The sequence below is a fragment of the Elephas maximus genome, chromosome 6 (genome assembly GCF_024166365.1).
Source record: "Elephas maximus indicus isolate mEleMax1 chromosome 6, mEleMax1 primary haplotype, whole genome shotgun sequence".
In the NCBI taxonomy this organism is placed as follows: domain Eukaryota; kingdom Metazoa; phylum Chordata; class Mammalia; order Proboscidea; family Elephantidae; genus Elephas; species Elephas maximus.
The window spans coordinates 45,855,534-45,869,492 of record NC_064824.1 but is presented as its reverse complement, the minus strand read 5'-3'; the positions used below and the strand labels follow the sequence as shown (position 1 = coordinate 45,869,492).

Sequence of the window (13,959 nt, the reverse complement as noted above, 5' to 3'; positions counted from 1 at the left end):
AAAACCAAACCGAACCCACTGCCATCAAGTCGATTCCGACTCATAGCGACCCTATAGGACAGAGTAGAACTGCCCCATAGAGTTTCCAAGGAGCACCTGGTGGCTTCGAACTGCTGACCTCTTGGTTAGCAGCTGTAGTACTTAACCACTGTGCCGCCAGGTTAAGCACTTGGCTGCTAACTGAAAGGTCGGTGGTTTGAACCCACTCAGCAGCTCCAAAGGAGAAAAGAGCTAGCCATCTGCTACCATGAAGACTGTTGCTGTGGTGGTATGCCATCAAGTCGATTCTGACTCACAACGACCCTATATGACAAAGTAGAACTGCCCCCATAGGGCTTCCTAGGCAGCAAATCACCAAGTCTTTTCTCTCACAGAGCTACCAGGTGAGTTTGAACCACCAGCCTTCCAGTTAGCAGCCAAGTACTTAGCCACAGCGCCACCAGGGCTCCCTATGATTACAGCTTAAGAAATCCTATGAGGCAGGTTTACTCTGTCACACAGGGTTACTATGAGTGGGAATCGACAACAGCACACAACAACAAGGGTATATGTAGGGTCTCACCTTGAAAGGGCATAGAAGCAGGACAGACAAAATGATGGTAAGGAGGCTAAACAAAGAGACCAAGAACACAGGTAGGCCAGTGTCCAAAAGAAACGCTAGCACAAAGGTGGGTTAGACAAACAGGGCAGTGGGCAGATCCCAGAGGACAGCATCTGATGAGGAACAAAGAACTGGAGGCTTAGAGCTTGGCAAGAGACAGAAAAATATGGGGAGAAAAAACAAGGTTAGTCACCAACTTCACAATGTCTCTAAGGCCAGCCCCCCACCCTTCAGCAACAGGCTTTACTGAATGTCCTGGTCACCCAGCACAGCGCTGACCCAGAGGGTCCCAGAAATAGAACAAAACTCCACAGGGCCACCCACTCCCAGCCTCGCCAAGCACCCCGCCTATTCTCCTACTCTTGCCAAATTGCAAGGAATCATCCCCCAGCCCAAGGTGCTGAATTACTCAGTCATTCTAGCAGCTTTCAAAACACACGTGCAGCAAGAAATTCTTCCAAAAAGAAAGGAACTGTGTTATTTAGGCAACTAGGTCATTTTTTGAACCTCTCTTAAATTCTCATCAGACACGTAATTGTTTTTCAATTAAGCAGTAGCTCATTGACACCCCACTCTTACTAGCAAAGAGCCAAGGCAAACATATAATCACAGGACAATCTGCCGTTAACTCTGCAGTTACAGGCAGGCAGCACCACCTCCCTGCACAACAGCCCAGGCTCCCGCACTTACTCAAGGCTGAGGTTTGCTGCAGCACCTGAAATAAACACTGAACAAAGCTGCAGAGAATCTGAAGAACAACCTCCAACTACCCACTACCTTCCTACAGGCAGACAGAGAGAGAAAGAGAGACACTCTCTCTCTCTCACACACACACACACGTCTCATTTCAGTAAAAAAGACACCTTTCTGATCTCTGTCACAACGCTAAAATCACTGAAATACTCTGCGCTTAGAACTGGAAACCCCTCTTCAACACCTCACCCACAACTCACCCACCCACTGCATGTCAAGTCTATGAGATATTTTCTCCCAGTAGAAATGAGAACATTTAGGGGGGAAAAAAAAGTAGTCACGAAATAAGCCTTTAAGACTCCATTTTAGCATGGAGTTTCATCAGTAACCCTCTACTTCTGGCTCTGAAGAAGCTGAACATGAAGGAGATTTAAACAAACAAGCAAGCAAAAAATGAAGAAAATACATGACAGAGGTGACTTACTCCAAATCAATTACAAAACTCACAGAGAGAATGACATTTAAAAAAAAAAAGGCAATAAGAGCCACAAAGTCTGAGGCACTGCCCTCCAAACTTCAATTATGGCTACCAAAGAGTGAATGACAGTAATAGATGGACAGCTCATTGGAAAGAGGTTAAGGCAACCTTGCAAACTGTCACACGCCCACACTGACAATGCATGCCAGCCAAGTGATGGGCTGGGGGAAGGAACTGCCTAGGGAATGAGAAACATCTGGCTGTTCCCACACATTGTTCCCAGGCAAGACTAAGCTTCACCTTCACCCCTCCTTCCCTCACGTTTCCCAGGATGCCAGCAGTCACAAGAAACAAGTACACACTTCGGCCTCATTCTTCCTCTTCATTCTTTCTTACCATTTCTCCATCTGTTTAGCTCCATCTCCAGGTGCTGGATAACATTTTTCAAAGTCTTGTTTTTTTCTTTCTCTTTTTCATATTTCTTCTTCCATTCCTCTGCCGTCAGTTCCAAGTTCACAGAGACTGTATTCTTGATGGTCTTTGCTCTAGGATTAAAAAGATGAGGGAAAAATTCTGAGCACAGCTATCAGCATCAGCTGGATCATTAATATAATCAAGCCTCTAAATCTGTTCATTTCAAAGGGCTGAGACAGGGGAGCAGAAGGGGTGCTGTGACTTACCTACCACTTCCCAGTTGTATGAATGGCATCGTTACTCCTTCAGGCTCCAAACTCACTCCTTTTCTCCTTCACAGCCCACCAGTCTAAATCCAATGGACTTTTATTGGAATTGTCTCTCAGTGTCTCCTCTTTCTCTCCTTCCCTGCCACCATTTTAGTATATGTTCTCAGGCCTGACGTATGGTTTATTACCTTTTTCAAACTTTCAACATCCTCCTTTAGTACCTCCTGCACAGCGCTCCCAGAGCATCTTCCTAAATACAGAGTTCTTTCAATTCAGTTCAGTTTATGAAACACCTAGTCTGTGCCAGAACTGGGGTCTCCCGAGACAAATGAGGCACGGTCTCTGCCCACCTGGAGCTTGCAGTCTCTCATATCCATAATATACAGATGGAAATAATATAACCAATCTTTAATATAATGAATCAGATCCGGTACCTAGAAGCATCCCTGATATGTTGAACACACACCAACACATGCCTCAAGGGTCAGGTGGGTCACATAAATGCGTGAGGAGACCAGGTGAAACCATGGCTACCTGCAGAGCACATTCCCCATCACAGCCAAGTCACAATGCAAAAATGAAGGGCCCACTGTTCTCAGGTCACCCAGTTTTCCAAGGAAAGCCAGAAATTGAGATTTTTTAAAATTTGTATCTCCTAGTTTTAAAAAATTTTTCAAAATAATTTGTGGGACAAACATGTCTAATGGCCACCATTTTGCCACATCTAATATAAGAATGGCATGGTCTTCTAAGGCCCTGTGGTCTGGGGGATTGTGATGCCACATGCCTGGTAGTTGGACAGTAACTCAAGGGAACAAATGGTGGAAGCAAAGGCAGTGCCAGCTTTAGGTGATACTAGAAACAAAAGACATGATTCACTAGTCATGCACACAAATGAACATATACACAACCTCATGCAGTTTTAAAAAGCTAAAAACTTCACCTAAAAATATGCAATTGTCCTGTCTTATCTGCTACTGACTTTATCATTTTCAATGCCCAACATTTATTGCACCATCATATTTGCCAGCACTATCTGATGTGTGACTCAGGTTAATTACCGTTGTCATCAAATGACACTTAAGACATGACTTCTATTTCAGTGAAAGAAATTCTGCAATTCTCACCAGCACTACAGACGTCATTCCAAAAATTAATTCCTAACATAGACAACTAAATAACTCAACTGTCAAAAGAGGAGTTAAACAACTTCAACATAAGACTTCACTTAATAATTAGTATAATTCTCTCTGGTTCACTGTAGCTTGAGGCTGCTGTTCCCAGAATTAAGTACTTCAACTCTAATTTTTCAGAGGAAAGTCTGTGCTGGTCTGACACTCTCACCTCCTCAGGCGGTGGCATGGATGTTTCTCAGATACAAGCACAACACTACAGCATCCATTAACAACTTACTAAGTCAGAAAGTGAAAAATAACCTATGGCTGAAATGCTTGTGGACATTTAATGGTACACTTTGAGGCTACTAATCTTACTTTTTAAAGCATAAAGAGTCCCTTGATGATTTCAAATGATACCAGAAAAAGAAAGAGCCTCTATGCTATACTTAGGGAGGTGAAGCCAGCAGACCCAGCAAGGTTCGCACTGGTATAATGGTATTCATCCTTAAACTTCTTTTAACTGCCCAGAAAATTACTTTTCTATACTTTTATATTAGTCAGGGTCCTGACAGGAAATGGGTGATCCCATTCAGATTGGGTAATCTGGGGAGAGCTTAATAATAAAATGTTTTGTATTTTGGCCATTCTAATAGGTGTGTAGGAGTCCCTGGGTGGTACAAATGGTTAAGTGCTCAACTACCGGCCAGGTGGTTAGCAGTAAAAATCCATCTAGATGCATCTCACAAGACAGGCATGGTGATCTGCTTCTGAAAGGTCACAGACTTGGAGCAGTTCTACTCTGTACACATGGGGTCACCATGAGGCGGAATCAACTTGATGGCAATTAACAACAGGTGAGTGGGTCCCTGGGTGGCACAAACAGTTAAGTACTTGACTAGTAACCTACAGGGTGGTAGTGCGAACCTACCCTCTGGTGTTGTGGAAGAAAAGCTTGGCGATCTACTTCCATAAAGATTACAGCCAAGAAAATCCTAGGGAGCAGTTCTACTTTATAGCACATGGGGTCGCCAGGAGTTGGAATCGACTTGATGGCAAAAGGTTTTCTTTTGTTTTTTGGTAACAGGTGTGCAGTGCTATCTCATCGTTTTAATGTACGTGTCGGGAAAAAACAAGGGGTAGTGTGGAACCCCAGATGATGGAAGGAATTACCATACTTGGGCTGAAGGGGACCCAAAGAGAGGAAGCTAAAAGGGAAGGATGCTTGGCAGGAGTTGTAACAGCCTTTGGTTTAGTGACACAGCTGACCCAAAGTGACCCTGCAGAGAGGGAGCTGGGAAATAAATACCACAACCTCATCGGCTTCCCTCCTTCTGTTGCCTGCCCATTGGTCAAACCTAATTGGAAGCCAGAGGCAAGGGAGCCCACTGCAGTAATCCAAACAGGTCGGCCTTCCAGGGCACAGAGCAGGGAGGAGAAGGGTTCAGGAATTATCCAGAGACTGGGATCACAATAAAGGGTCCCAGACACAGCAGGAGAAAAATGTAAAGCAAAAATCAAATTTACAAAAAAGACCAGACTTACTGGTCTGACAGGGACTGGAGGAACCTCCAAGACTATGGCCCCTAGACACGCTTCTAACTCAGAACTGAAGCCATTCCCAAAGTTTACTTTTCAGCCAGATATAGACAGGTCTATAAAACAAACAATAACACCAGCAAGCAAAGTGCTCCTTAGAACAATCAAGTATAGAGACCAAATGGGCAACACCTGTCCAAAAACAAAGATGAGAAGGCAGGAAGGCACAGGAAAGCTGGACAAATGGAAATGGCGAACCCAAGGGGGAAAGTGCTGACACACTGCAGAGACTGCAATAAATTTCACAAAACAATTAGTGTATAAACTATTAGGAAGCTAATTTGCTCTGTAAACTTTCACCTAAAGCACAATAAAATGTTCAAATGAAAAAAATTATCCAGGGGCAGATGGAAGACATCCAACCCAATTCCTGTTCAGATCTCAAAACAAGAGTGAGAAACCATGTCTCATGCTGCTACCCTAGACTTTATTCAGTTCTCAATGGGCGGCTGCCTCTCTGCCCACCAAAGGCAGGATGTGAAGAAATCAGCTCACACTGATGGGGAAGATGCTATTTCTCCCAAAATCGTTTTATAGATTTAAAACAATCCCAAATAAAATCCCAGGAGGATACTATGTGTGCATGGGCACTGATAAGCTGATTCTAAAATTTATAATAGAAATGAAATAGACCAAGAATGGCAAAGACAATTCTGAAGAACAAAGTTACAGAATTGGGTATCAACACTTATTATAAAGCCACAGTAATTAAAGTTGATTAAATTGTCCAAAAACTAGGAAAAGAAACAGAATAAACTATCCCAAAACATTCAGATATACAGTCATCTGATTTAAGATAAAGTGGTCCATGGAGTTCAGTGAGAACGAATGGTCCTTTGAACGTATGATACCGGATGAAGGGGATCTTTACCTATTCTATTACACAAATCTATCCTATGGATAAAATCTATTTACTACTAACCTAGAGGTATGCAGTTCAACCCACCCAGTGCTGCCACAGAAGAAAGGCCTGGTGACACACTTCCATAAAGACTGTGGCCCAAAAAGCCTTATGAAGAAGTCTACAACCCATGGGGTCGCGCTATGAGTCGGCATTGACTCAAAGGCAACCAGCTATTCTATTAAAAGAAAAAATTCTATTCCAGGTGGATCATAGATATAAATGTGAAAATTAAAACAATAAAGCATATAAAAGAAAGCATAGGAGAATATCTACAAGACCTTGGAGTGGTAAGGATTTCTTAAAGAGGACTTAAAAGAAAAAATGAATTTGATTTAACTAAAATTAAAAACCGATCAAATGATGGTCTCGGGTAACATCTAGCTCAATTGGCATAACATAGCTTATAAAGAAAATGTTCCACATTCTACTTTGGTGAGTAGCATCTGGGGTCTTTAAAGCCTGTGAGTGGCCACCTAAGATACTCCACTGGTCTCACCCCTTCAGGAGCAAGGGAGAATGAAAAAACTAAAGATACAATGGAAAGATTAGTCAAAAGGACTAATGGACCACAACTACCACAGCCTCCACCAGACTGAGTCCAATACAACTAGATGGTTCCCAGCCACCACCACTGACTGCTCTGATAGGAATCACAATAGAGGGTCATGGACAGAGCTGGAGAAAAATGTAGAGCAAAATTCTAACTCACAAAAAAAGACAAGACTTACTGGCCTAACAGAGACTAGGGAAACCCCAAGAGTACGGCCCATGGACACCCTTTTAGCTCAGTAATGAAGTCACTCCTGAGGTTTACCCTTCATCTGAAGATTAGACAGGCCCATAAAATAAAATGAGTAGGGGCACACCAGCCCAGGGACAAGGACCAGAAGGCAAGAGGGGGCAGGAAAGAAAAAGAAAAAAAAAAAAAAAAAACCTATCAAACGATCCAGCAATCCCACTCTTAGAAATATATCCTAGAGAAATAAGAGCCTTCACACAAATAGACATATGGACACCCATGTTCACTGCAGCACTATTCACAGTAGCAAAAAGACAGAAACAACCTAAGTGCCCAGTAACAGATAAATGGATAATCAAATTATGGCATATATACACAATGGAATACTATGCAATGATAAAGAATAATGATGAAGGTGCAAAACATCTCACAACATGGATGAATCTGGAGGGCAATATGCTGAGTGAAATAAGTCAATCACAAAAGGTCAAATATTCTATGAGACCACTATTGTAAGAACTGAAGAAAAGGTTTCACACAGAAAAAACATTCTTTGATGGTTACGAGAGTGAGGAGGGATAAGAAGGGGAAATCACTAACTGGACAGTAGACAAGTGTCAACTTTTGTGAAGGGAAAGACAACACACAATATCGGGGAAGTAAGCACAACCTGATCAAGGCAAAATCAAAAAAGTTTCATAGACAAATCTAAACACCTTGAGGGACCGAGTTGCTGGGGCTGGGAGCTGGGGACCATAGTCTTGGGGGACATCTAGGTCGACTGGCATAACATGGTTCATAAATAAAAAGTTCTACTTCCTACTTTGGTGAGCAGTGTCTGGGGTCTTAAAGGCTTGTGAACACCCATCTAAGATACATCTACTGATCTCATCCTGTTCAGAGAAAAGGAGAATGAAGAAAACGAAAGACACAAGGAAAATATTAGTCCAAAGGACTAATGGACCACAACTGCCACAGCCTCCAGCAGCTGAGCCCAGAAGAACTAGATGAATCCCAGCTGCCACCACCTACCGCTCTGACAGGGACCACAGCAGAGAGTCCCAGACTGAGCGGGAGATAAACATAGAACAAAATTCAAATTCACAAAAAAGACCATATTTACTGGTCTGACAGAGACTGGAGGAACCCACAAGACTACAGCCCCTAGACACTCTGCTAACTCAGAACTGAAAGTACTTTCAAAACCCATTTTTCAGACAAAGATTAGACAGGCCTATAAAACAAGCAGAGCCCTAGTGGTGCAGTGGTTAAACATCCTGCTGCTAACTAAAAGGTCAGTAGTCTGAATCCACCAGCTGCTCCCTGGAAACCCTACGGGGCAGTTCTACCCTGTCCTATAGGGTTGCTATGAGTCAGAATCGACTCAATGGCAATTGGTTTGGTTTTTGGTTTTTAATAAAACAAACAGTACCACACAGGAGGAACATGCTTCTCATTACAATCAAATATACGAGACCAAATGGGCAACTCCTGCCCAAAAGCAAGACAAAAAGGCAGGAAGAGGCAGGAGCTGGAGGAATGAACACTGGGGAACCCAGGGTAGAAAGAGGGGGCATGCCGTCACATTACGGATACTGCAACCAACGTCACAAAACAGTACGTGTATAAATTTTCAAATGAGAAACTAACTTGAGCTGTAAACTTTCACCTAAAGCACAATAAAATTAAACAAATTTAAAGTAAAATTAAAAACCTTCCTTCAGAAGGGTGCCTGCTCTCACCAGCTCTGTTCAATATTGTATTATATTAGAAGTCCTATCCAGAGCAAGAAAAAGAAATAAAAGGTATCCAGATTGGAAAGGAAGAAGTAAAATGATCTGTATTCGTAGATGATATGATCTTATATAGAGAAAATTCCAGAGAGTCCACAAGAAAACTTTTGGGGCTAACGGATGAATTTAACAAAGCTGCGGGGTACAGATCGACAAACAAAAACAAGTCAGGTTTCTAAACACCAGCAATACAAAATCTGAAAGGAAAATTAGAGAACCAATTCCATTTACAATAGCATCTAAGAAAATAAAACACCTAGGAAAAAATCTAACTAGGGACATGAAGGACTTACACAACAAAAACTATAAAACATTGCTGAACGAGATTAAAAAAGACTTCAATAAATGGAAAGATGCTCCATATTCATAGTTGGAAGACTTATTGTTGTTGTCAATACCACCCAAAGTGATCTACAGATGCAACGCAATCCTGATCAAAATTTCAACAGCCTTCTTTACAGAAATACAAAAACCTATCCTCAATTTTACATGTAATGGCAACAGGCTCCAAATAGCCAAGGCAATGTTCAAAGAGAACGAAGTAGGAAGACTCACACTTCTTGATTTTAAAACATACTATTTTTATATAGCTACAGTAATCAAAACAGCCTGGTACTGCCATAACTACATAGACCAATGTAACAGCATTGAAACCGTAGAAATAAACCCATACATCTATGGTCAACTGATTTTTGACAAAGGTGCTAAGTCCATTTGATAGGGAAAGAAGAGTCTCTTCAACAAATGGTGCTGGAAAAATTGGATTTCCACATACAGAAAAATGAAACAGGATCCATGCCTCACACCATGCACAAAAACAAATTCAAAATGGATTAAGGACCTAAATATGCAAACTAAAATCATAAAATTCTTAAAAGAAAAAGCAGAGACAACACTGTCAGGCCTAGCTTTCAGCAACAGATTATCTGATTCTGATTGCTATGAATTGAATGGTGCCCCATAAAAATGTGTACAAACTTGGCTAGGCCATGATCACCAGTATTGGTGGTTGTCCACCAATTTGTGATTTGATATTATTATCCTGTGTGTTGTAAATCCTAACCTTTATAATGTTAATGAGGAAGGATCAGTGGCAGTTATGTTAATGAGGCCAGACACCATCTACAGGACTAGGTTGTATCTTGAGTCAATCTCTTTTGTACTATGACATCAAGGACCTTATTTCACAAAGAAGAAAGCAAGAGGTCGTTGAAAACACAGGAAAGAAAGAAAAGACCAAGATGGATGTCAGAAGAGACTCTGAAACTAGCTCTTGAACATCAAGCAGCTAAAGCAAAAGGAAAAAATGACGAAGTAAAAGAACTGAACAGAAGATTTCAAAGACAAAATATTATAATGACATGTGCAAAGAGCTGGAGATAGAGAACCAAAAGGGAAGAACAGGTTCAGCATTTCTCAAGGTGAAAGAACTGAAGAAAAAATTCAAGCCTCAAGTTGCAGTAGTGAAGAATTCTATGGGGAAAATATTTTAAACAACACAGAAAACGTCAAAAGATGGAAGGAATACACAGTCATTATACCTAAAAGAATTATCCTGTGTTCAACCATTTCAAGAGGCAGTGTATGATCAGGAACCGATAGTACCGAAGGAAGAGGTCCAACCTGCAGTGAAGGCACTGGTGAAAAACAAGGTTCCAGGAATTGACAGACTATCAATTGAGATGTTTCAACAAATGGATGCAGCGTTGGAAGTGCTCATTCATCTATGCTGAGAAACCTGGAAGATAGCTACCTGGGCAACCAACTGGAAGAGATCCATATTTATGCCTATTCCCAAGATACGTGATCCAACTGAATGTGGAAATTATGGAACAATATTATTAATGTAACCCTAATACTCCCCAGCATGTTTTCTCCTTTTCAAAATGGGCGACTGAGAGCTTGACATAACTAAGGCCATGATGAACCTATAAGCTTTTCTCCTTCCTCTGCCTGGCCCCTCCTTCACATACCTCTGTTAATGACTTTGTTTTGACCTAATGTTAATGACCTTGTTCTTTTGTTTAAACTGATGCAAATAACCTTTTGTTATGTAAGACCACCTGTGGCTCACAACTCCCACCGGAAAATTAGAGCCCAGGTATCTGATATGTATATCTTCAGCCTAATAAAGAGATGTCTGGCAGGTATCTTTTGTCACTATCCTGTAATGAATAACTCCTCTAGAGCATACCTCCGCCTAGTAACTACAAGGGCACTTCAAACCCTTGTAAGAGTCTATACAAGCTCTAATGTAAAATTGCTCTTTGGGGCTCCATAGAGACAGCCTGTGTTGCTGTCGGGTCCCCAGTGATGTACACATCTCCTTAATGTACTTTCTCACTCTTTCTGACTTGGAGTATGTTTCATTGGCTCGACTGCTCCAGGGCACAAACCCTAATCGGGTAACAATATCACATGCAAGCAAAATTTTGCTGAAGCTCATTCAAAAGCAGTTGCAGCAGTATATCGACAGGGAATTGCCAGAAATTCGGGCCAGATTCAGAAGAGGACATGGTACCAGGGATGTCACTGCTGATGTCAGATGGATCCTGGCTGAAAGCAGAGAATACCAGAAAGATGTTTACCTGTGTTTTATTGACTATGCAAAGGCATTTGACTGTGTGGATCATAAACACATTATGGGTAACATTGTGAAGAATGTGAATTCCAGAACACTGAATTGTGCTCGTGAGGAACCTTTACATAGATCAAGAGGCAGTTGTTCCGACAGAACAAGGGGATACTGATTGGTTTAAAGTCAGGAAAGGTGTGCGTCAGGGTTGTATTCTTTCACCATACCTATTCAATCTGTATGCTGAACAAATAATCCAAGAAGCTGGACTGTGTGAAGAAGAATGGAGCATCAGGATTGGAGAAAGACTTATTAACAACCTGCATTATGCAAATGACACAACCTTGCTTGCTGAAAGTGAAGAGGACTTGAAGCACTTACTAATGAAGATCAAAGACCACAGCCTTCAGTATGGATTACACCTCAACATAAAGAAAACAAAAATTGTCACAACTGGCCCAATGAGCAACATCATGATAAGCGGAGAAAAGATTGAAGTTGTCAAAGGTTTCATTTTACTTAGATCCACAATCAACAGCCATGGAAGCAGAAGTCAAGAAATCAAAAGACACTTTGCATTGGGTAAATCTGCTGCAAAGGACCTCTTTGAAGTGTTGAAAAGCAAAGATGTCACCTTGAAGACTACGGTGTGCCTGACCCAAGCTATGGTATTCTCGATCCCATCAAAGCTGAACAATGAATAAGGAAGGCCCAAGAAGAACTGACACCTTTGAATTGTGGTGTTGACCAAGAATACTGACTATGCCACAGACTGCCAAAAGAACTAACAAATCTGTTTTGGAAGAAGTACAACCAGAATGCTCCTTAGAGGCAAGGATGGCAAGACTATGTCTTATATACTTTGGACATGTTGTCAGGAAGGATCAGTCCCTGGAGAAGGACATCATGCTTGGTAAAGTACAAGGTCAGTGGAAAAAAGGAAGACCCTCTACAAGATGGACTGACACAGTGGCTGCAACAAAGGACTCAAGCATAACGATTGTGAGCATGGCACAGGACTGGGCAGTGTTTCATTCTGTGGTACACAGAGTTGCTATGAGTTGGAACTGACTTGACAACACCTAACAACAACAATAACAACAACTACTACTGAGTCCTTCCTTCACCCTCTTTGCAGTTTGCATTCAAGAAGCACATGGACAGGCTTCCAAGGCTGTCGATTCCATTTTCATCACCCAGGTTAAGCACCCAAAGCTGATTCAATCTACAGGTGTCCTCATAACTTGGCACTTGAACTAAGCCCTTGTTGGAGAGGAATATGCTGGGACCACTGGCCCAGATCACTGTGTTCTGATAAATCCTATCCCCATCTATTTCCTCAATAGTTCTTCAATAATTCATACTTTCAGGCCACAACCAAAAAAAAAAACCCTTTGCCATAGAGTTGATTCCAACTCATAGCAACCATATAGGACAGGGTAGAACTGCCATAGAGTTTCCAAGGAGCGCCTGGTGGGTTCGAACTGCTGACCTTTTGGTTAGCAGCCGTAGCTCTTAACCTCTATGCCACCAGCGTTACCTTCTGGTCATAGTCAGTTCTAAATGATATAAAGACTAAAACTGTTGGAGAGAATTTCTTCTAATTATCTTGGCCTCCCTGGAAGGGCCAGAAAGATGTTTGTTCTTGGTGCCTTCCTATCTTGTTTTCAGCATCTTTCTTCCCTCTACAGGTGTTCAGGCATTTGAATAAGGAGCTATAGACAACTCCATACTTTCACTGCATAGAAAAATAAACCTGTAATATGTGATTTTGCACTCTGAATGGTGTGTGTGTGTATGTGCACAGAACATACATGCACATGTATTCTTTTAATCTGTTCTGAGCCATGGTTCCCATATAAAACACCTTCTAGAAACACCACTTCTCCAAAGCATCTTCCAGTTCCTGGTAAGCTCCTGGTAAGGCCATTCCCTGCTCATGAGTAGGGGGAGGTAGGGAAAGAGAAATGAAAAGCTTTAAATTGTGTGTCTTTTGAAAAGCTCTAGTCTCTTGGGAAACACTCAGAAATGACTGACTTGGATGAGGATCAGGTTATATTACCTGTGATATCTCCCCCTCTAAGAGCATAAATTGACTTATTGGTATTTCAGTAACAGGTCCTCCAAGAGGTGGTTTAAATCTTCTTTTATGTTATATCAAAAGCGTAAAGGAGCCGTGGCGGTGCAACAGTTAAGCACTTAGCTGCTAATCCAAAGGCTGGCAGTTCAAATCCACTCACCAGTTCTTCAAAAGACCTGGTAATCTGTTCCAGTAAAAATTTCAGTCTAGAAAACCCTATGGGGCAGTTCTACTCTGTCACATGGGGTCATTATAAGTCGAGAATCAACTGAACGGCACCTAACAGTGTGTATAATAAAAAAAAGGGGGAGCAAAGGGTATAACTCTGACAGAGTACTCACCCTACCCACAGAGAAAAGCTGTTATCATGCTCTGGTGACATCAATCTTGCACAACACTACTCAGGCAGCCAGCAGTGCCTAATCCATGGGCCACTAACTCAGCACTAGACGGCATGACTTCAAAAAAGAAAGTATGCATCAGGAAAAGAAGACACAGTCCCATTTTCCCTGAGTTATCAGATACTTTCAAATTCTCCTTCCACATTCAACATACAAATAGAGCCTGTGAATTACTCGCGCTGGATCAATCAAATCTCTCGATGCCCGAGGTCGGCCAATTTAGGCCTTCTCTAAACTGGCTGGTCTACCTCCTCGGGCTCCCTGTTCCTTATTACCACCTCAAATAAAGGAATGTTAA

At 41.9% G+C, this 13,959-nt stretch overlaps 1 protein-coding gene across 2 annotated transcripts in view; it reads right to left on the bottom strand.

Moving 5' to 3' along the window:
• KIF5C (kinesin family member 5C) overlaps positions 1-13,959 on the bottom strand; it is a 208,058-nt gene that overhangs the window by 75,279 nt on the left and 118,820 nt on the right. For both annotated transcript variants that reach the window (XM_049887162.1, XM_049887163.1), the window contains one exon: positions 2,169-2,317. In XM_049887162.1, coding sequence (XP_049743119.1) covers positions 2,169-2,317 — 149 coding nt within the window. The remainder of the gene's footprint in view (positions 1-2,168; positions 2,318-13,959) is intronic.